Raw genomic sequence first — 23,281 nt, 5'->3', positions numbered from 1 at the left:
AGGTATTGCTCTGGCGGGAAGGTAAACGGCGTTTCCAGTGCTGCTCTGGTTTGCCAGAAGCGGCTTAGTCATGCTGGTCACATGACCCGGAAGCTGTACGCCGGCTCCCTCTGCAAATAAAGCGAGATGAGCACCGCAACCCCAGAGTCGGCCACAACTGAACCAAATGGTCTGGGGTCCCTTTACCTTTACCATAGGTTGGGAGGGCAGGGGCTGCAAAGAGAATAAGAGGGTGTGGGGAGAAGGCCAACTAGCCTTGAAATAGGGCTCTGACATTGCCTCGTTCCCACGCCCCGGATGCAGAGCACCTCAAGGGTCTGCCTCATTGGCCAAACAGGCCACAATGTGCCCCTCTGGCTGGTACCAAGGCGGGCAGGCCTTGTGGATATAGTGCTGTGAACTATGATAGGAGAGACATCCATTAAGTTTCAAAAACCAACTTGCACCTTTAATAGATAAAAAATTAGTTGCAAACAGTAATCAGCTGTTATTCTAAAAGCAATAGAAAACAACTCTTTTGAATGTGTCACTAGAGATTAAACATTGAACTTTCGCTGAAGCTTCAAAACAATATAATCATCCTTACAAGCAAAGGCAAAATGAACTGATCTATGCGCTATCTTCTATGATTACTGCTTTGTCTATCATAATGTACTTAAAACGTTCTCTCTCGCGCGCAGACACAGAGCAGAATGTAAAACACTTACCCTGCTTAATTTGTGCTCTGTTCTTGTGCAAGCATCCATGAAAGTCTGTGCAATGACTGACAAGGAAGCATCCACTACTTCGTGAACATGAACATCGAAGATGAAGTGGGGGTTTTTCAGTATGTTTACCCAGAACCTAAGCGGCAAGCTGTGAAGCAAGCAAAGAAATAATGCAGGCCCTTATTAAGGAGTGAAGTTAAAGTGTAGAAAATGAGGCCCTGGCAAGCAAAATAGATTGCTCTGCTTAAAATTGCTGCAACATTATTTTCAGTTTGATTATATGCTTAAGCCACTAAGTGAATCAGTATCCACAGTGTGCTTCTGCATGCTATATTAGAAAACAAAAAAAAAAACTACCCAAAAACAATTTGAGAGGTTTAGTCTAAAAGACACAGACGGCAGTCCCACTGCTACGTGCCCCAGAACCCCAAGAATGAGTATTTAGCAAAGCTGTATTCCTTTGTGGCAATTCCTATGCAACAATAAGGCTGGCACTACTTAGTTGAAGTGGAGATCCTTTAACCTTCATGCTGTTGGGGTATATCACTTCAAACAGGAAAACTCAGATTCGGGAAGAACAGGGAAGCCATCCTTGTAAACATCAAAAAGTAAGGCTGCCACATATCTCCCTATACGTTTCCTACATATTCTGTCCTCCCACCTATCTTTTTCAGGGTTGGGAACACTTTGCAACTGGCTCTGTTTTAAAGCTTTCATCTTTCTCCCTCAGCAGCTTTGTTAAGGCATTCTGGCATTTCCCTTCATTTTAAGGGTTGCTGCCCCAGTTTTAGAGGGCTGTGGTTGGGCAATATAGGCATAAAGAATAGCTGCTTGAAACTGTGGTTATGATCCAGGAACCATCTATTATAGACAGATAGATACAGACAGACAGACAGAGACCCTCCAAGTGTCCCATTTTCCAGGGACAGCCTCATATTTACAGAAGCTGTCCTGGTTTCTGATTTGATCCTGGAATGTCCCACATTTCCTTAGGACGTTCCTATTTTCATTGGAGAAATGTTGGAGGGTATGGAGTTGTGTGATAAGTAACTATACAGCCTTTAGAAGACACCTAGGCAGCTTTGTATAGGGAAGGGGTTTTTTTTTTTTACTGTTTACTGTTTTATTATGTTTCTATATATGTTGGTTAGGGATGTGGGTGGTGCTGTGGGTTAAACCACAGAGCCTAGGACTTGCTGATCAGAAGGTCGGCGGTTCGAATCCCCACTATGGTGTGAGTTCCCATTGCTCGGTCCCTGCTCCTGCCAACCTAGCAGTTCGAAAGCATGTCAAAGTGCAAGTAGATAAATAGTTACCGCTCCGGCGGGAAGGTAAACAGCGTTTCCGTGCGCTGCTCTGGTTCGTCAGAAGCGGCTTAGTCATGCTGGCCACATGACCCGGAAGCTGTACACCGGCTCGCTCGGCCAATAAAGCGAGATGAGCGCCGCAACCCCAGAGTTGGCCACGACTGGACCTAATGGTCAGGGGTACCTTTACCTTTACCTTTATATATGTTGGAAACCACACAGAGTGGCTGGGGCAACCCAGTAAGATGCGCAGGGTATTATTATTATTATTATTATTATTATTATTATTATTATTATTATTATTATTAATAGAATAGGACATTCCTATTTTCACCAGAGAAATGTTGGCGGGTATGCACACACACACACACACACACACACACAGCTTCTGCTGAGAGCTCTGAGTGAAATGCGGCCTTTTCTCTTCCACATCTGGTAAAGAGAGAGCCCTGGCTTACAGCAATAAAAAGCAATGTTGCTAGTGAATGAATGTATCGCCTTCTTCAGCCACTTCTCCCCATGAACCCTGAAAGTTCATACCTGTTCGTTTTCCAGATGTGGATAGTATCGTCATCTTTGATATCATGCTTTTCCGCTTGCTCATCAAGAAAATCAAAGAAATATTTCACAGCTGGCGGCACAACATGCTTTGAGTCAAGTACGCTGTGAAAAAAGTTATCTACAAACTGCTGAAGTGTACCCTGAAGAAGAATTAAGAGTGGGGGGAAGAAAACATACATACATGCATTAAAAATTCAGGTTATAGTGCAAGTGTAGCATTTTCAAGGATATTATTTCAAATTTACAAGAATGCTTTCTAAACTGATTTATAGTCAACTGCAGAGGCCTCCGTCCCAAGTGACCAAGGAATCACAATAGCTTGAAGTGCAGCATTTTTCATCTCTAAATGGGTAGTAAATGCTCTTATGAACATCATGAAATGAACAGCCATAAGAAATGGTCCAGGGAGCTCCGGAAACACAATTCTCTACTCTGTTTTAAAGAGGTGGGGATTTCAGTATAGTTGCTCAGGGAATGCAAAAAGCCCAACTCTGAAATAGATGGACAAGTATAGGAGGGAACTGATGGCGGAGTAATGCACTTATAATTATGCTTCCCAGATACATTCTGGTAATTACTGGCATGGACTTTTGTGATTTACTAACCTAATTATAATAAAGCCTTGCGTTTATAGTCTCTCGTTCGTGGCTTAACATGAGGAAACTACTTTTGGATTTTAACCTTATGCAGAGCATGCAAGATTCCAACCTGCTTGCCACAGGATATAAATGTGTTTATGGAAAGGGTGGGTTATGGGTTGGTTTTGTTCTTGTTTTTAATTATGCATTTTGTTTTTTATTTTGTATCTTTATGCTGTGAACTGCCCTGAGGTCTTCAAATGAAGGCAGTATGCAAATTAAAATATAATAATAATAATAATAATAATAATAATAATAATAATAGGAATCTGGCTGGCCCACATAAGAACAGGTTGCTGGACTAGAGAAGAGTCTGCTCTAATCGATCAGGGCTCTTGTGTTTTTAGGTTTCATTAATTCCACACAACTTTGCTTTAAGGAAGTTCACACAATCTGCAGAATACATTTCCCCACCAGCCAGATGTTTTCGGATGGTGGTAACAGTGGAAGTCAATATGGACAGCTCACATTTAAGGCTACTAGAGGCAGAAATGCAAATTAAACGTCAAGTTGGCTTTGTTATGCTTTGAGTTTAACACAGAACAGCACTGAGCTCACCGCACACTTGTATTGCGTTTAACTTCTCTAAGCTCACAAGCTAGCAGGCCACTTAGTGTTAGAAGGAGAAGCACAGCCACTGACAGGGGCATGAAAGGGGAGAGGCGTAGTGTCAGTGCAGGCAGATAGAACAGTGGCTGATACATGTTATGCAAATATTTATACATCACAGAAACTATTTGGGAAATATCGTGACTTCCTCATTCTGTGAAAAATCAAAGCACAATAAGCTATCTAGCTCTGAGGTGCCTCAGGAATTGTCACGATTCAACCGTTGTATGTGCTGGCCAATTTGTGAAGTCAATCCTGGGTTTCCACCTCTAATGTCCTTGACAATAAACACAAAGTGTATTATTTACGTAACTAAAAATACAGACTCATAAACACAAGAGAAAGCTATTGTTTTTAAATTAAATCTGAGCCCTAAAGAAGGATTCCACACAATAAGTTACTATTTACACTTAACACCCCGAATTACGAGTACCTTCTAGAGATGATGGCAATTTTAACTTGATGTCTCAATCTTACCTTCACAGAGAGGAGTCTCGTCAGGTAGATTTCTGTAATAGCTTTGGTTCTCTCCTTCTCTTTCATGCTTCCTCTTTTTGATTTGCCTTCATCAACTTCATCTGCCGGCCGAACTAGATGCCAGATCTTATTTTCCTCTTCCAACAATGCACGCCCTGAAAATAGCAAAAGCGACACATTTCAAAACAATCACATTAAAATTAAATCCACTGGCCGTGCGCCGATTGCCGTGCCATGAATCATGTGCCAGAGGACTGTGACTAATCTGCATATTTAGTTGCCTGTAATTAATATTATTTGCATTTCATAAACATGAAGGGGCTGAACTAACAAAAGTGCTGATGCTTTTCTTCAACGCGCCTGCTTAGGTCTTATTTGAAAAAACAGGTCTTATAAAAAACAATGCTTTAAAACACAAGTGCAGTCTACTAGAGCTCCGGGGCAGAATTGCAACTCCTGTACAGGTTTCCAAATGAGTGGGAGCTTCCTATTCCCAGTAAGGAATTGTCCATTTATCTAGTGGGATTTGGAGTGTGGCACATTCAGCAATATCTATGTACAGTGGTATCTCAGGTTACAGACACTTCAGGTTACAGACTCTGCTAACCCAGAAATAGTACCTCGGGTTAAGAACTTTGCTTCAGGATGAGAACAGAAATCGTGCAGCAGCGGCACGGTGGCAGCGGGAGGCCCCATTAGCTAAAGTGGTGCTTCGGGTTAAGAACAGTTTCAGGTTAAGAACGGACCTCCAGAACGAATTAAGTTCTTAACCCGATGTACCACTGTATATGATGTAGAAACTGTCTCTACTTGCTTGTCCCATGTGTGCATCAGAATGCTACATAACTCTAAATTCTATTTTAGCGTGTCAGAACTTTCCCTTCCTGGGTGTGTTTTCCCTCACTCTCTTTTCCCTACGAGGCATGCTTTCAAATTTTAACCATTTCCAGGGAGGTTGAGATGTTGGCCTGTTGCGGAGAAGCATGGGGAGGGCAGCGCTGTGCGGCATGTGGTGGTAGAGGCAGCCCAACACTCCTGCAGTAACACAACACACTGAGCGGCTCACTGTAGTGATGTACGGAAGCCCCACATGAAGCACTCAGGAGTCAAGCTGTATTTTAAGTAGGGCTTTATTCCAGTTGCAGTCTTGCAACATCATAAAGCAGTCTTCTTAAGTCAACTGTACCTCTTTATACGAGTTGGCTATAGACCAACGAGGCAGCTCCCCAAATTTCATGACGCTGACTCATCACGTAGGGCCGTGGCACATGTCCTGGGGGCATGGTGCCCAGCGCAGGCAGGGGGGCAGCCGTGATGGCGCCCCACCAGGATCACACTGCCAGGGGCTCCTCCCGCACTCCTCTTCCTCTGCCAGTGGCTCTTCCGCAGACTCAACTCTCAGGCCCTGGACTCTTGGCCTGGTGCCCCTGAGAGCCCAGCACCCGGGTGCCCCACACCCCTAGCGCCTATGGGTAAGATGGCCCTGTACCCACAACACTCCAACGGTAAACACCAATGACCCATCTGGGCCACCTCACTGACTGCTACTGGATTACAGGGAGCTGGTGTGATGGAGATGCCAGCTAAGTTTCCTCTTCAAATCTCATATCGGACGGCATTAGAAAAGCTGCTTTCTCTCACATGGTGATAATACCAATCTTCCTTACAAAGATATAGGCTATCAACGTAATGTACATTCTGAGCACCCTAAAGTGCTACACAAAATACTTGCTTATTACTGCCAATGTAATAAAGAACATTGGCAGGAGAAGGAATTCGATGAAAGTCCAGACTAACCAATCTTTATTTGTGAACTGAGATGAAAAATAAAAATAAAAAATTGGGATAAATCAAACTAATTTCTTTCCAAGTCCCACTGAAAAGAACAGGAATGCCACGGGAGTTGCACATTTGTGAAACTCCCATTCATTCCATCATGTCATTTGGCAATGCGAAATTTTACTGCACTTAATTCTCTAGACTTTATAATCAATTAACACATCACTGTCTAGAGAAAGAAAGAAAGAAAGAAAGAAAGAAAGAAAGAAAGAAAGAAAGAAAACTATTTCTAAAGGATTTGGACATCGTTCCACATTTTTTGGAAAGAGATGTAAACCCATTCTCTTTGTATATTATTAGTGGAAACCAACTTTTAAAAGTCTAGGTCCATATGAAATGACTCAATAAAAACAGCCAAACCTAAGCATACAAAAGTCCTTTTCAAGTCATTTTTTTTTGTAAAATTGGCAGAGGTGGGCTCTGTATTCAGGCCTCATAACAGCATGTTGCTTCTTTTTCTGGGGTGGGGGAACATTTCTTCTCTTTTTACGCAACAAAGAACTCCACAAATCATTGTCGGTTCAAGCTCTAGCTCTCCACTGGCTCTCTAACATTTTATAGCTTTCCAAATAAACAAGCTGGCATTGGATAATTCTAAGAGACCTAAGCACTAATGAAAAGAAACATTAGCTAGGAATGAAATATTACCTTTCCAGAATTCCCCTGAAAGCTATTTCCTGTGCAAAAAAAGGGCACTGAGTGGTTGGAAGCCTTCATCTTTGAAACTCAATAGATCATTTTTGCTACCTGATACAGCTCTCAGAATACATGTTATCAGAATTTCCTGCTTTTAGTCTATCGCTAAGTAGATCCTGGTTCAGACGGCCTCTTGGTTTCAAGATATATTTTCATCTGTGCATCTATACACAAACCCGAGAAACCTACTTTTTCATTTTAAATTTTATTTATGTAACCCAAAAAGAATAGAAACTTTAAAAAATGGATTGACAAACTCTGGAAAGCTTTTATCATCAATTTGCATTTAAGCAACCACATTTAGAAAGCAGTAACACATAAAAAACAACCAGGCAACTGCTTTCCTCAAAGAACTGAAATGCTATTGACACACCAGTTCCAAAGAACCTTTAGAGAGAGTGCCCTCTATCCAACTTGTTCCCTGTCATGGTAGGAGCCAGAGGACAAAAAGCCTCATCATATTGGGTCCGAAATAAGGAATGAATGCTAATATCCAATATTCCAGGCTTTGCCCACACAGAAAAAACCCACAGATGTTGAAAATGCAGAAGATTTATCTGACCAACAGGCTTAAAACTCAGCCTGCTTCCCATTGGCAGACACCAGGACAAGGGACCTGCTGGGATGCATTACAAAACACACTGCCTATTTCTGCACAGGTTGTGCATTTAAATTCCATACCACCAGGAATCATGTAGTCTTTGGTCTAAAGAATGATGCATGTGTCAAAGGCATGACTTATTACAGCCCAAATCAGGACCGGCCCTATCATTATGTGGGCATTGAATCTAAGGAGATGCCTTGACTCCGGTTCCACATAAATGTCTTTGCTTTACTTTCATAGGTAAAGGTAAAGGAACCCCTGACCATTAGGTCCAGTTGTGGCCGACTCTGGGGTTGCGGAGCTCATCTCGCTTTATTGGCTGAGGAAGCCGGCGTACAGCTTCCGGGTCATGTGGCCAGCGTGACTAAGCCACTTCTGGCGAACCAGAGCAGTGCACGGAAACGCCGTTTACCTTCCCGCTAGAGCAGTTCCTATTTATCTACTTGCACTTTGCTTTCGAACTGCTAGGTTGGCAGGAGCAGGGACCGAGCAACGGGAGCTCACCCCGTCGCTGGGATTTGAACCGCCGACCTTCTGATCGGTAAGTCCTAGGATCTCTGGTTTAACCCACAGCGCCACCCGCGTCCCTTTTATTACTTTTATAGGAAGTAATAAAAGTAGTGCCCTTGGGGAATACATGTAGTTAGAGGCTACACCTACTTCCTGCCCCTCAGCCTAGGTTGGCACAACTTTCACTACTGTGGGTGTGCTTATAATGTCCATCAACACAGAGCTTAGTATAAGAGTCCCCAGGAGTTGACACAGCCCAAGTCTTCATAACGCTGAATATTTCAGTGATATTTTAATAGCTTCAAAAACCAAATGGGCAAAACCAGAGTGCCTGTACATAGGCACAAATTTCTAGCCCATTCTATCGTGGGCCTAATGAATACTAGAAGCATCTGATGCTGAGCACGGATGATGCTAGACTGGAACGACTCTAATTAGTTCCATGAATGAATATCTACTGTATCCCTCGAAGAATGCGATATGAAATAGTAATACAGTGGTGCCTCGCAAGACGAAAAGAATCCGTTCTGTGATTCTCTTCGTCTAGCGGTTTTTTTAATCTTGCGAAGCAAGCCCATTGAAGGATTAGCGGATTAGCGCTATTAGCGGCTTTTAGCGGCTTATCTGCTGATCGGATCAGCTGATAAGCGGCTTAGCGGCTTACAAAAAGGGGGGGAGGGGAAAAAACCAGCAGGAACTCGCAAGACATTGTCGTCTTGCGAAGCAAGCCCATAGGAAATTCGTTTTGCGAAGCACCTCCAAAACGGAAAACTCTTTCGTCTAGCGAGTTTTCCGTCTTGCGAGGCATTCGTCTTGCGGGGCACCACTGTACAGTGGTACCTCAGGTTAAGAACTTAATTTGTTCTGGAGGTCCGTTCTTAACCTGAAATTGTTTTTAACCTGAGGTACCACTTTAGCTAATGGGGCCTCCCGCTGCCACCATACGATTTCTGTTCTCATCCTGAAGCAAAGTTCTTAACCTAAGGTACTGTTTCTGGGTTAGGAGAATCTGTAACCTGAAGCGTCTGTAAACCAAGGTACCACTGTGATGGCAAATGTTTAAAAAAAACCCCACAAGCACAGGACCATTGAGCAGCATGCAAATATCTGAATGCTGCAGCTGACGTGTTTAGGAAGCACATGGTAAAAAATGGGCACAACTGGTGGAAAGAGAAAATTTAACTAACTAAAGAAAATCAATATCCTTAGAACTTACGTTAAGTAATAGAATGATCTCTTAACAAGGTACTACAGTGGTACCTCAGGTTACATACGTGTCAGGTTACATACGCTTCAGGTTACAGACTCCGCTAACAGAAATTGTGCTCCAGCGGTGCAGCGGCAGCAGGAGGCCCCATTAGCATGACTAAGCCATTTCTGGTGAACCAGAGCAGTGCACGGAAACGCCGTTTACCTTCCCACCGGAGTGGTACCTATTTATCTACTTGCACTTGATATGCTTTTGAACTGCTAGGTGGGCAGGAGCAGGGACTGAGGAACGGGAGCTCACCCCATCGCGGGGATTCGAACTGCCGACCTTCTGATTGGCAAGTCCTAGGCTCTGTGGTTTAACCCACAGCACCACCCACGTCCCTAACATTAGCATTACCCACTGGTAATATGTTGAGTGCTCTTCTGGAGCCTTAAGAGGAGCAACAGTTCATACTTACTTTCCTCTGGCATGTCTTGCTGATGGTCCTCTGGCTGTTGGGAGACCCCCATTTTCGACAAGATGAGAGTAGCACCATCCCGTACCTTTAACAAAATACACAGGAGGGAATCGCTAAGAACATCCAAAGTAATTCTTACTTCTGCAAACTGTCTACTTCCTATTAAAGCAGTGCATACAATGTGTGTGTGTGTGTGTGTGTGTGTGTGTGTGTGTCTGTGTGTGTGTGTGTATGTGTGTGGAATCAATTCACTATCCCTCACAAACGCATTCCTTTCCTTACATTGTTTCAAATGGTTCGTTAAGATGTCCACATGGAGCACTTGCAGACAAAAAGATTTATTCCTTCATTTCATAATGGAAGGGGCACTCCAGATATACCTCCATTTGTGTACATGAAGCTGTGCCCAGCTTTGAAGTGAACTGGGAAAGATGTTGTGTCAGAGAATCAAGAGTTATAATCTAGTGACTATTTTTTTAAATAAGAAGAAAAATCCATCGCGCAACTCAAAATTCAGTCTTTCAGATTCTCTGAACTACGGGAAACTGAAACTCACTAAAGAGCAGAGAAGATGCATTGCATTCGTGAAGTATGAAAGTGTTACGGGAAGCACATCTTGCCTTGGGCATAATTGACAGTCAGTCTTGAGTACTGGCAATATACAAAGCTAACTTTTATCCCGAGCAAAGAATATGCCTCGGTTTCAAAAGAGGCTGTATCTTGTCCTCCTAACTGATGAGGCACTCCATAATCACCCAGTTGCAGCAAATGCCAACGTATTTTTGGAACCGTTTAGGATTTATAGTCTGGCCTTTGCAAAGGCAACAGAAAAGATCTACTCATAGATTTGATAGGAGAAGGAGTACACGTTGTCTCAGTCAGTTTTTTTTAAAAAAGAAAAGCTGTGTGTTACCAAAAAGCAATCAACAGATACAAACAACTTCCTTACATTATAGTGCATCAGGGTATTGATGCGTTTCCACCTGCCGTCTCTTTGGGACGTTAAATCCAAGTCGGATAGTATCTGTGCAGTAGAGCCCGGACGCCACTCTGAGGAGCAATTACGAGAAAACAACACCACATTGTATATTGTATTGGTGTGCAACTAAACATAATTCAGATCCGAAATGAGTTTCCCATTTAGTAAACCGCTGAAGCATTGCAAAGGTTCCCAATATCTGCTCTCTACCCTACCCGCAAATTAGCCCTGCTTTAAAAGAAAAACAAATCATCGCCTCCTGAACAAAATATGAAAAATGGACAACTAGTTTGCATGTAGTAATTTACCCCAAAACACATCTCCCAAAAAACAGTGCTGTAAAAATAGTCAAAATCTTGAACAGTGACTCATAACGCAAGTAGCAAAGTGAACAGCTTATTTATGGGTCCAGCTTTTCAGAGTACATGTACAGAATTACTGAGACTAAGTTCCTTTAAGGCATTTCTGTTTGTTAGTCATGATGAGTAAGCTTACTTTTGATCACTTAACTGCTTTGAGGTATTGTTGTTGTTTTACAAACAAGCAGTATATAATTTGTATGAAACAAAGAAACAAACCTGTTAACAGGTCTTTGTTCCGTTGACAACTAAGCCGAATTATAGACTATTACGTAACTTCTTTGTGAATAGGTCCAAAATATTCTAAACCAAAGGTTTTCCATTTAGGTCAATATTTAAAATAATGTATTAATACAAATATAAAAGAACAAGAGTACAAGAGCTTGCTAAATCTAGGTCCTTCCTGTTAGTATCCCCTTTTGACACCAATATATTTATTAAATGGCATTAATAAAAGAAGCAAAACCTAAACATACCAAGAACGACATTATCAGGCTTTGGCCAGTGCGAATGAGGCAGATTTCGATAGACTTGGTCAATGATCTTTTCTTTCACTTGAGAAATAGTATCACAGTTGAGCACTTTTACAGGTACGGATTCTGTGCCTTCATCTTGTACAATCACATTCACAGTCTGAAGGGTAGGAAATAACATGGTTATACAAATTAGACAAGGGGGGAAAAATCAATGCTTGTACTTATTAATTCCAAAAGATAAAAAATTTAGACACCTGTACAAAACCTTGTATGCCCTCATCTCCATTAAAAAAAGACAAGGTGAGAAAAAAATACCGTATTTTTCGCCCTATAGGACGCACTTTTCACCCTCCAAAAATGAAGGGGAAATGTGTGTGCGTCCTATGGGGCGAATGCAGGCTATCGCTGAAGCCTGGAGAGCGAGAGGGGTCGGTGCACAACAACCCCTCTTGCTCTCCAGGCTTCAGGAAGCTATCCGCAAGCCTGTGGAGCCCGGCGGGAACTCCCGCGGGCTCCAAAGGCTTGTGGATAGCTGCCCTAAGCCTGGGGTGCGCAGTGGGCTACAGCACCGCGCTCCCCGGGCTTCGGATAGCAGCAAGCTCTGGGAGCGATGGTGAGGTTGAGCGCAACCTCGCCGTTGCTCCCGGACCGTTCTGGGGGCTGGGGTTGGGGGAAGCTCGGGCTTCCCCCGCCCCCAGCCCAGCAAGCTCGGGGGGGGGAATATTTTTTTTCTTTATTCCCCTCCCCCCCAAAATAAGTGCACCCTATGGGCCGGTGCGCCCTATAGGGCGAAAAATACGGTAGTCAATGAGCCATTTCAGTCTCCACACCATTTTCCCTATTCCAAGTATACAGAAAAGAGCCTTCAGTGAATGTTCTTCAATACAGTGTATTTCTATACCACTGGTACTGGATCTTGGGGACTTCTTAAAAGCAGGTTTCAAACAGATACAAGTTATTAGAACTATCTACCATCTGTGGCTGCTTAAATAATGAATTTTTTTAAACAGAAGAAATTCACATTTTTAAAATTTATTGCACTTTCAAAACAAAAGAGAAAATGCTTGTCAGGATAGTGAAGTTGTTGGAAATATTTTTATTTTCTGGTTCCAGAGACATCCCTGTTCTTATAGGACTACAGAATCTTCAAGCATGTAGCATCTATCAATTTTAAATAATAGGTATTTAAGCCTGTAATTACAGGTGGCACATTTAGTCTACAGAGTCATATATTGGGTGGTTATGTGTTGGCCTTTTGATTATATTTTTTTAACATCTTACTGCAGCTATAATTGTATTTTGTTTTTATGTGCTGTAACCTGCCCTGATACCTCATAGTGAGGGACAGGCAAGAAAACTGGCAAGAAAACTGTCTTGATCAACCCTTTTCTGCTCCCATATGTATCAGTATGAGCTTCATTCCAAATTACATCTTTGGATTAACCAAGCTGTATTTCCTATATTTCCCTATCCCTATACAGTATTTAAGGGTTCTGGCATTGCTGAACTAGCATAGGGAAATGTTCCCAAATACTGACCTTGGGTCCACAAAACTGCCACTTATCATATTGGCAAGAAAGGGAGCATTTACACATACCTGATTAAATGGTATGGCAGATTAATGTTGGTAATTAACTTTGCTAGCAATTACTTTTCCTGCTATTAGGGTCCTCTGGTTTTCAGACCGAAAGGACTGGGAAAGCACGCAATTCTAATAACCAAGAAAATAGACGTGGCAATACAGTGGTGCCCCGCAAGACGAAATTAATTCGTTCCGCAATTTTTGCCGTCTAACAAATTTTTCTTCTTGCGAAGCACGGTTTAAACGGTTTAACAAAGTCGCAAGACGTTTTCGTCTTGCGAAGCAAGCCCATAGGGGAATTCGTCTTGCGAGGCAAATCGCGAATGAAAAAACCTTTCGTCTAGCGAGGTTTTTTGTCTTGCGAGGCATTCGTCTTGCGGGGCACCACTGTATATTTATTTTCTGTCTCCCACCCATAGACACAATGCTGAATGGTTATTCAGCACCAGCAGAACAGAACTGGGGTGGTAGAAGAAAAGATTGAGGCAATAGAGTGAGTCATTTAAAAATAATTTTAAAAATAAAAGAGAGGGAGAGACCCCAAGAGGGTTCTTGATGGGTCCCTAAGTAAACTTTCGGAGTTAGACGGTATTTGGGCCAACCCACGAATATTAGTAATCAATCAAATAGTAAAACAAAAAACCCACCTTTTTTATTCATTTATAAAAGTATTAATATACTACCAGTTCATGAAAAATATCAAGGGGGTAAACAATATATCCAATAAAATACTGTTAAAAAATTCCAAATAATCCAAATAATCATTAACATGTCTAATCAAGAAAATGTAAACAGCTTCAAGTGATGCCTGGAAGTCATTCGTGGGTTTTCCTACTAAATCTTGGCTAGGAAAGTATTCTATGGCACAGGATGTTGACATTAAATGCCCAACTTCTAGTTGAGGTCGGCTGGGCTTCTGAAACATGGTGGACAGCTAACAGAGTTCTTTCTGGATGTCCTCAGCAATCAAGCTGGGATAGAAGGGCTCAGGGGAGTCCTTAAGGCATTCTGGACCCAAGGTGTTCAGGGCTCCGTATTAACACATGCCATATATTTATAACAGCATAAAGAGACTGAGGGATGGGGTGAGTTTTGCTTGCACTCTTCTGTTCACTCAAAACAGCAGTGCTGGCTGTTTTCCCATGCTGTTTTATTTTTCTTTTATTAAAATATATCCCTCCACTTTCCCCTTGATTTGAACTGTCAAGATTTGAAAAGTTATATACTATGTCTAAAAGTCTTACAAACTCCTTGCTCTTCCCATACTCCCCCCAACATTCTCTTTCCTGAAAAATATATTAAATGTGCTTTCAAACATCACTTTGTAGGTGTTTTTTATTAAGTTTCTTCTGATGCCACAGTTGTGCCATTGCACAAGTCGCTGTCAAACAAAATGAAATCGTTTCTAGTAATGCCAATAAACTTGGGAGAATTTCCCCAGCAGTGTGATTTTTCTAGATGAAGAATATGACAGCACACTTCTGCAAAGTCCAGTCCCATGGTCTGTTCGTCTACACTACGTTTTTAAATCTTTCATAAGCAAGTCGGAGCCGAACGAGATGTGATGTAGTATGTGCCTTTGTACAGAATCACAGAATTGGGACCCCAAGGGTCATCCAATCCAACCCCCTGCAGTGCAGGGATCTCAGCTAAATCAGGCATGGTGGAGGGAAATTTAACCCCTTCCTCCCCTGCTTCAGGCCTAAGGAATTTTAATCCCTGCTCTGAATCCAGAGGAAATTCCCCATTGCAGCCAATGGGGGATTTCTCCCCAAAACCAACTTCTCAAGAGGGATTTTTAAACAAACAAACAAACAAACAAACAAACAAACAAACAAACAAACAAACAAACCTGCATATTTGATGCAGAGATACTTGGCTCTCAGGTAAGGGACCCCTGACCATTAGGTCCAGTCGTGACCAACTCTGGGGTTGCGGCGTTCATCTTGCTTTAGTGGCTGAGGGAGCTGCTGTACAGCTTCCGGGTCATGTGGCCAGCATGACTAAGCCGCTTCTGGCAAACCAGAGCAGTGCACGAAAACACTGTTTACCTTCCCGCCAGAGCAGTACCTATTTATCTACTTGCACTTTTGATGTGCTTTCGAACTGCTAGGTTGGCAGGAGCAGGGACCGAGCAACGGGAGCTCACCTCGTCGCGGGGATTTGAACCGCCGACCTTCTGATTGGCAAGCCCTAGGCTCTGTGGTTTAACCCACAGCGCCACCACGTCCCTTGGCTCTCAGATTCCTCCCAAATGGCGGGTCACGTGAAAACCTAACCATGCCAGTATGAACAGCACAACTCCCGCTGTGCCATCTGGCTAAGTGAGCCTTCTGCTCGATGGACAGCAAAGGACTTGAGCAGAACATGCTGGCTACGGATGGAATGTGGGTTAGAAGAGTCGGGGGGGGGGGAATGCAATTTATAATGGTCGAAGAGAGACCGCAAAGCTAGGACATTATAAAATTCACAGCAGATTAAGGAGCAGCTTAAACACAACTCTCCTGGACCAGATCAACGGGTCCGTCTGTGATCGGTACTCCCCAGAATTTCACAGCTCCGAAATGAAGGCATCAACCCTTTTGTTCCACCCAGTGCCATACTGTATCTGAACATGGGAGATTCAATTCAATCAGGCCATTACGGCTAACAGCTATTGAGGGACCTACTATGTTTCATTTATCTAGTCCCCTTCTAAAAAAACTGTCTATGTCATCTGAGTTGTTAATTTGTGTTTATTCTTTTGGAAGAGAGACTTCACATTTGAAAATGCCATTACCTTTTCTTCTTTGGGTTAATCCACCAAAATACCAAAGGCTTCATGTCAAATTATTGTGTTCAAGTCAGGGCAACAAAATTAATCACTTTATCGTTATTTTTTGGCCCTATGGCACTTCTCCATTATCTACGTTTTACAAAAGCAAACCGCCCCCCGCCCCAAACCCACACCAGCTGGGTAATAGGGAATGATGCATTTCAGAAGGATTCCATTTTACCAATTTCCTGAAAGAAAGGTCTATAAAAGTTACGCACCAGTTGTGAATACTCTACATCGTCTCCCAGCAAACCGGTGTCATTCAGTGTGTATTTGGCCTTCATTTGCACAGCATCCACAGGGCCTTTTTCCACTTGATGTTTGATAGCCTTGAATAACTTATAAAGAGGTTCTCCTGCGTTGTCCTGTAAAAATTGGCGAGGGAAGACAATGTCAATATGAGCTATGTTTTGACAGATAAACAGTGGCAGTGTTTGAGCAAACACAGAACCCTAACCTGACATTATGAGAACAAACCTTCTGTCCTTCCTCTTGCAGACGGGGATTAGCAACTTCTGATGCCATTTTGCTGCAAACCACAAGCCATATTCATGCAGTTGGAGGCATGTGGGCTGAAAGCGAGGAGCTGGCAGATCAGGCATGCAACTCAACTTACATTTATGCATGCCCTGGCTGCTTCTGACCTTCACGGGTTGAGTACGATGGTCTGAAGGCACATTAATCTGAATGCACTCAGAAGCCTCCCCACAATTGGGAACTTTGCATTACAGTGGTACCTCGGGTTACATATGCTTCAGGTTACATACGCTTCAGGTTACACACTTCACTAACCCAGAAATAGTGCTTCAGGTTAAGAACTTTGCTTCAGAATGAGAACAGAAATCGTGCTCTGGCGGCGCAGCAGCAGGAGGAGGCCCCATTAGCTAAAGTGGTGCTACAGGTTAATAACGGTTTCAGGTTAAGTACAGACCTCCGGAATGAATTAAGTACTTAACCAGAGGTACCACTGTATCTGGGTTTTGGATCATAGGGAGGCTTCCAAGCCTGTTCCCCTAAACACATTTTGGTTTGTCCTTTAGATCTTTATACTGCAGGAAGGCTGGAAGCGGACCTGTAATGTAGTGGGATGTTGTGGGCAGGGTTTGGTAGCCTGCCACTTCCCAACTTGAAGTTCACATATGCTCACCTGGAAGCTTTCAGTTTTATCTAAATAAGTAAGCTATGGTTTGCACTTGCCTGAAAACAACTGATGACCTGTGCCACAAACTAGATTTAATGAACACTCACATCAGAGTGCTCTCTAAATTGATAGGTCTATTCTTTTATACACTAACCTTTTCTGCTCTCCCACATCTGTTTACTGCTCCTAACCCTTCTTTTAGATTCTTATAGTCCTTTAGATATACCTTATGTTTTAATACTTTTCAGATTTCCAAAATGTTTTACAGATTCTAAATCGGGCATAGGCAAACTCGGCCCTCCAGATGTTTTGAGACTACAATTCCCATCATCCCTGACCACTGGTCCTGTTAGCTAGGGATGATGGGAGTTATAGTCCCAAAACATCTGGAGGGCCGAGTTTGCCTATGCCTGTTCTAAATGATTGTGCCCCACCCTACTTATGCTGGTCTATTACCACAATAAAGATTTGATGATGATGATGATGCCTGAAAACAAAGGTTGCAGACCAAACTACGGTTTACTGGAACTCATCCTTCCAGGATGAGTTCCACCATGAGGGAAATGGAAGTACATGAGTCTGAGGCTTATTTGTAACACCAAACTGTGGTTTGGTTATTATGCCAAAACACAGCAAGTGTAAAGTGTGCATGCATTTCAGACTTTACCTTGAGGTACTGATATAAACATATTGACATCCAATTAGAAAGCATTCTCTCCACCACAGTTTCTGATCTGAAACAAATGAACAAATAAATGTTGAACTACATGGCTAGTGCAGCCTGAATTCATGCATTTGTCAAGAGCTAAAATTCAGAATCTTTCCTATATTCCTTACCCAGCACATACAATCTCATGTAGATTCATTATAGGCATGTTTTGTAATGCGCATTCCCACTTACTTGTGAGCAAACATGGTATAGTACTTAGAATGTTGTATTCTTTCCCCCCTTAGCTATTTAAGTGTTAATTTGTAGGTGTCTTCCTGGCGCATCGCAAAATCTGTAGATTAAGACATGCAGTCCTCAATGCGCAGTTCTACTTTCTAATATAAGGTTGAAAATAGATGGGTGTTGTGCGGATGCCTTATCGTCTTCCAAAGCAACTACTCTATTCCTAACTTAAAAATGGAAAGCGTAATGCTGGTGGTCAATAAAAGAGGTTTAAAGATTGTCTCAAGGCAAATCTAAAAAAATGTAGTATAAACACCGACAATTGGGAAACACTGGCCTGTGAGCACTTCAGTTGGAGAACAGCCTTTACCAAAGGTGTCATGGGCTTTGAAGACAACTCAAACTCAGAACGCAAGGGAGAAACGTCCTAAGAGGAAGGCACACTTGGCAAATCCACACCGTGATCAACTCCTGCCCAGGAACCAATGTCCCCACTGTGGAGGGACGTGTGGGTCCAGAATGGGCCTCCACAGTCACTTATGGACTCATCGCTAAAATCATGTTTATGGAAGACAATCTTACTCGGCTACGAGTGATCGCCAAAGAAGAAGAAGTATTTTGATACCAGTAGCAATAGGGAAGTACCCTAAGAATATCGTTCAATCAGTACTAAATTAATTGCTATAACAAATATGCCACAGAAGAATCGCTGGGGTCTTCATTGTAGCGTAGCTATCTGAGAGAAACGTCTGGAGGAGGATGCTTTTCCTGCTGGAGAAACCACAGCTTGTCCACACCTGCTGGAGAAACCACTGGTTGTCTCTCTATCATATGACAGGAAAACATGCATCACATTCCTCACTGAAAGGATGCTTTATATCATCTGTTACTACAAGGCAGGGTAAAATGTGCATGGTTCTTCTCTTCCCATTGTATTCTCAGAACTGCACTGTAAGGTAGATTAGGCAGACACGTAATGACTGGCCCCAAGGTCACCCAATGAACTTCATAGCTGAGTAGAGATTTGAACCCAGACCTTCCCAGCCCTACTCTTACACTCTCAAACATGTACTAAAGTTCTTAGAATCCCAGTGCACAAATAGTAATAGATGTACTTGAGAAGGGAGGCAACAGGCACAATAAGGTGCTCTGTTAAAAATCATGGGAGTTTTATTTACTTCAATGGAAACTGGGCAACTGAAGAAACCTTCCCTACCTTCTGAGCATCAGTTTGGGATTTTTGGCCACAACGTACTGCTCCATCAGCTCCAAAAACAATGTCCTCATGATGTCTGTATAGTATTCTAGCTTCCCATGCAAAGCCACAGTCAAGAGAGATGCAAAATACACTTTTGCACGGGCAGAGAATTCTCTTTGGTTTTCTAATGTGTGAATGAACTAAACAAAGAAAACAGAAAAAACATCAGGTATGTGATTCAGCAACTGAATTTCATTCCTTTCATTCATTCATTCATTCTGTAACCAATTCCAAAAAGACGAATCACTGGGTCCATATTTATATGCTTCCTCATGTACAGAAACAGAAACAGGGACACACTTCTGGCCATACCCTCCACCAATATAGTGTCCCTATTGCTGCACCACCCTCAACCTTTGCAGGGTGAACATGGATGTGTGAAAAGGGAACCCTTTGCATGAACAGCTGCTTCCATAGAGGGGCTTCCACTGAGCAGGAAATCCACCATATCGGGTTTTCCACTTGCGTGAAGGTTGCCCTCTCAGATTTAACCAATGAAGATTTGAGGCGGCACAGTAGTGGGATGCAAAGAATTAGGGTCAGAAGTGTGGCTCTGATCCTGTTGCTACAAGTAAGTAACATAAAAGGTAAAGGTAAAGGGACCCCTGACAGGTCCAGCCGCAGACGACTCTGGGGTTACGTGCTCATCTCGCTCTATAGGCCGAGGGAGCCGGCGTTTGTTCGCAGACAGTTTCCGGATCATGTGGCCAGCATGACTAAGCTGCGCCTGGCAAACCAGAGCAGCGCATGGAAACGCCGTTTACCTTCCCACTGGAGCAGTACCTATTTATCTACTTGCACTTGACGTGCTTTTGAACTGCTAGGTTGGCAGGAGCAGGGACCGAAAATTTGACCTGCTGACCTTCTGATCGGCAAGTCCTAGGCTCTGTGGTTTAGACCGCAGCGCCACCCGTGTCTCAGTAAGTAACTTACATGTGAGTAAATGTAGGAATAGGGCTTTGGGCAAAATATACCACAACAGTACTAACTAGAGCTTGGCATTTTCTTTTTTGCCAAATGAAGTGATGCCTTTGTTTAACTACGCCATTCAGCATTGTGTTTGTCATTTGCAATACAATAAACTTCATTGAACAATAAGCTATCACACTGCCATTTGGTGCATGTTTGGGACACCTTTGTTAAAGGAAAAAGGGAGAAACGGGGATTTCTAAAGCATTTCTCAGTTAAGTCTCAAAGAAGATACAAATGATCTATATAAGATATACAACCTTTTACTCTTTCTCAGATTGAAATTTTCTTTTAAATAACTTTTAGATCTAGGCATTTTAAAACACTGCTTTTATTTATTGTCACACCAAATGGCTAGTGCAGTGATCAAATTGGATATGAATAGTTCATGGAAGGAGCTAATAATATTTCAGCTCAATATCATACAGGGAATGACAGGAGCAGTGTCAAACTACTTGAGATATTATTTACATTGTTCACACAGCCTTTTGCAAAATATACATGGCAAAAATATGCAGACTAATTTTGTTGTTGTAAATATATATCAGGCAAAAATGCGTTTCAAGGAGACAAAAGGGACCTTTCACTTTTTACTTACATTAATGAGAAATGATTTACTATTCAGCAGATTGGAGAATTGATTCAGTGCCTGTTCTACGGTTTGCCGCCGAGCTTCAGGAATATCCAGCCTCCCAGTGATCATGACATCTTTTTCTCCGTCTTTGGATGGCAGGAAGAAGACTCTGTCCGTATATGTTTTGTAGTCCAGCACAGGAATTCCTACTTCGTTAACATCGTTTGTCTGATCTTCCATTTCTATCATCAAATCTACAAGAGGCAACATTTTAAAGATTTCAGTGGAAAATAAACTATTGATTCAGTCTTTGCTACTTTGAAGGGGGAAACATCAATATCCTGATTTTTTAACTGAAGCACCCTTTCAACTTTACTTCCATTTCCATTTCGGTCTCATTTAGCAAGATTTGCACCTTACAGTAAAACTTGTTTTCCCAGTGGAAGCTCGCTTAACAGAATTAGTTGCATAAAGAAATAATCTTGACAGGAGTTTCAATTTAGAACACAGTTGTGAGAAAATTACTTTATTTACTGGAGAGTAAATGCATTTTGCATTCTAGTTTGAGATATAAACTATCTGGAGCCAATGGCCTTGTTAATTGGACAGCATAAGAATGCTGTATGGTACTTATCCTATGTACATTTCAAAGTATTATATGGATTGTTGTAGTCTCCCATACAAAACCTACTGAGATGAAGAGACTGCCATGTTGTAAGGCCCTTGAACCAAGGTCTCACTTCTATGTTAAACTCTATATCCATTAGACCTCACTGTCCCAATGTTCAGGCCGGACACTGAGGGCCTTCCTGGCAGTGGTGTCCTCCCATCAGATGTCAAGGAGATAAAGAACCACACAACTTTCAGAAGACAAATGAAGGCAGTTCTGTATCAGGAGGTTTTTAATGCCTGATGTTTAATTATGTTTCTATCTGTGTTGGCCCTGTGTATCTTAAGGAGCTTATGTCCTTAGAACTATGGACAAAAGCCATGTTCTGCATCCTATTCTATGCAGGATACCTCAGGCCTGGGGGCCCAATGTGGCCCTTCAAGTCTCTTGGACATTTTCTGAGGCCTCACCTCTCATTGGTGTCCTGGCACTCGGATGATGCCTCTCGTGTGTCAGAGTGGAGGGCAGAGGGGTTTGTGAGAATGTGTAGACTCTAGCCCACTGTACAAAGATAACATTTACGTTTGTTGCTCTACCCATTTTGCCTTTGGCCCCATCCATCACTGCCATGTGCTCTCAGAAGGTTGTCCAGAAGGAAATGTGGCCCCCAACTTTACAGAGTTGATGGCAGTAAGGGCATAGGACCAACCTTTCTTCATAGTGTCAAACATAGTATGGAATGACCTTGATACAGGGATGCATCCGGTCCCCCTCACTGGATATAGAAATACTGCACTTTCACAAAGCTATTCCTGCTGTTCTGTGTTGTTTTTAACTATTGCATCATTTTAAACTGTGGAATTTCTAGCAGGCTGAAAATTCATTACAGGGCTGTTACAATTTCATTTTTATTGCAAACTACGTTACTAAGTGGCGGGACGTGGGTGGCGCTGTGGGTAAAACCTCAGTGCCTAGGGCTTGCCGATCGCATGGTTGGCGGTTCGAATCCCCGCGGCGGGGTGAGCTCCCGTCTTTTGGTCCCAGCTCCTGCCCACCTAGCAGTTCGAAAGCACCCCTGGGTGCAAGTAGATAAATAGGTACCGCTTTATAGTGGGAAGGTAAACGGCGTTTCCGTGTGCTGCACTGGTGCTGGCTCGCCAGAGCAGCTTCGTCACGCTGGCCACGTGACCCGGAAGTGTCTTTGGACAGCGCTGGCTCCCGGCCTCTTAAGTGAGATGAGCGCACAACCCTAGAGTCGGACACGACTGGCCCATACGGGCAGCGGTACCTTTACCTTTACCTTTACGTTACTACGTGGTACATGAATATCGGCGAATCAAGTACAAGGATATGTAAAGAAACAGAACACTGACAATTTATAACCATAAAACATATATTATCGGGAATTTGTCGGTCAGCATTCAATGAATTTGTTACTGTGCACACACAGGAATATCGTGCACACTGAGGTAAACTGCTTCATGGGATTTTTAGTGTCCAAGACTGAGCAGAAGTTAAAAAGAGAAGATTAAAGGTGTCTTAGCATGAACAGCAATGTTAACGGGTTTGGCAAGATTACAAAAGATGGTTTCACCCAAAAGTGTTCATATGAAGATATGGCAGGAATGCATAATGCTCAGAAATGAGAGGGCAATGAAAAGCTCTCATTTTTCTTTCAATATGAAGAAGGTCTAATAATGAACACTGGATTTTTGTGCAGCTGCTATGATTTTTTAAACCAAGGTTCTATCTTTTAAGAACTGTAGCATGTGAGCCAAATTGCATCTGTAAGAAATGTTTGTTAAGGGAAGCAGATGTGAAAAACAATCAGATTCCAAGGCATGAAATTCATTAAAAGAAATCTGTCCCTAATATAGCAACTGAGAGAACAGATCAGAGGCTAGTCCGTTAATTTGGGGTTGGGACATAGCTGCTATGCCAGTTAAGTCTGAAGTTTCTCTTTTTATCATTTTAAAATATAAATGGCAGATAGAACAGTACATGAAGG

At 42.6% G+C, this 23,281-nt stretch overlaps 1 protein-coding gene across 3 annotated transcripts in view; it reads right to left on the bottom strand.

The window, feature by feature from the left end:
• The window catches only part of PLXNB2 (plexin B2), a 339,781-nt gene that overhangs the window by 10,219 nt on the left and 306,281 nt on the right, over positions 1–23,281 (bottom strand). For all 3 annotated transcript variants that reach the window (XM_081211372.1, XM_081211370.1, XM_081211371.1), the window contains exons 25-34: positions 20,688–20,917; positions 19,079–19,260; positions 17,638–17,704; positions 16,048–16,194; positions 11,433–11,589; positions 10,568–10,668; positions 9,619–9,703; positions 4,300–4,454; positions 2,555–2,715; positions 708–855 (exon numbers count right to left, since the gene is read on the bottom strand). In XM_081211372.1, coding sequence (XP_081067498.1) covers positions 708–855; positions 2,555–2,715; positions 4,300–4,454; positions 9,619–9,703; positions 10,568–10,668; positions 11,433–11,589; positions 16,048–16,194; positions 17,638–17,704; positions 19,079–19,260; positions 20,688–20,917 — 1,433 coding nt within the window. The remainder of the gene's footprint in view (positions 1–707; positions 856–2,554; positions 2,716–4,299; positions 4,455–9,618; positions 9,704–10,567; positions 10,669–11,432; positions 11,590–16,047; positions 16,195–17,637; positions 17,705–19,078; positions 19,261–20,687; positions 20,918–23,281) is intronic.

The sequence above is a fragment of the Podarcis bocagei genome (genome assembly GCF_964188305.1).
Source record: "Podarcis bocagei genome assembly, chromosome: 10".
NCBI lineage: Eukaryota > Metazoa > Chordata > Lepidosauria > Squamata > Lacertidae > Podarcis > Podarcis bocagei.
The sequence above is the reverse complement of the archived record's forward strand: the minus strand, read 5'-3'. Positions and strand labels throughout refer to the sequence as shown.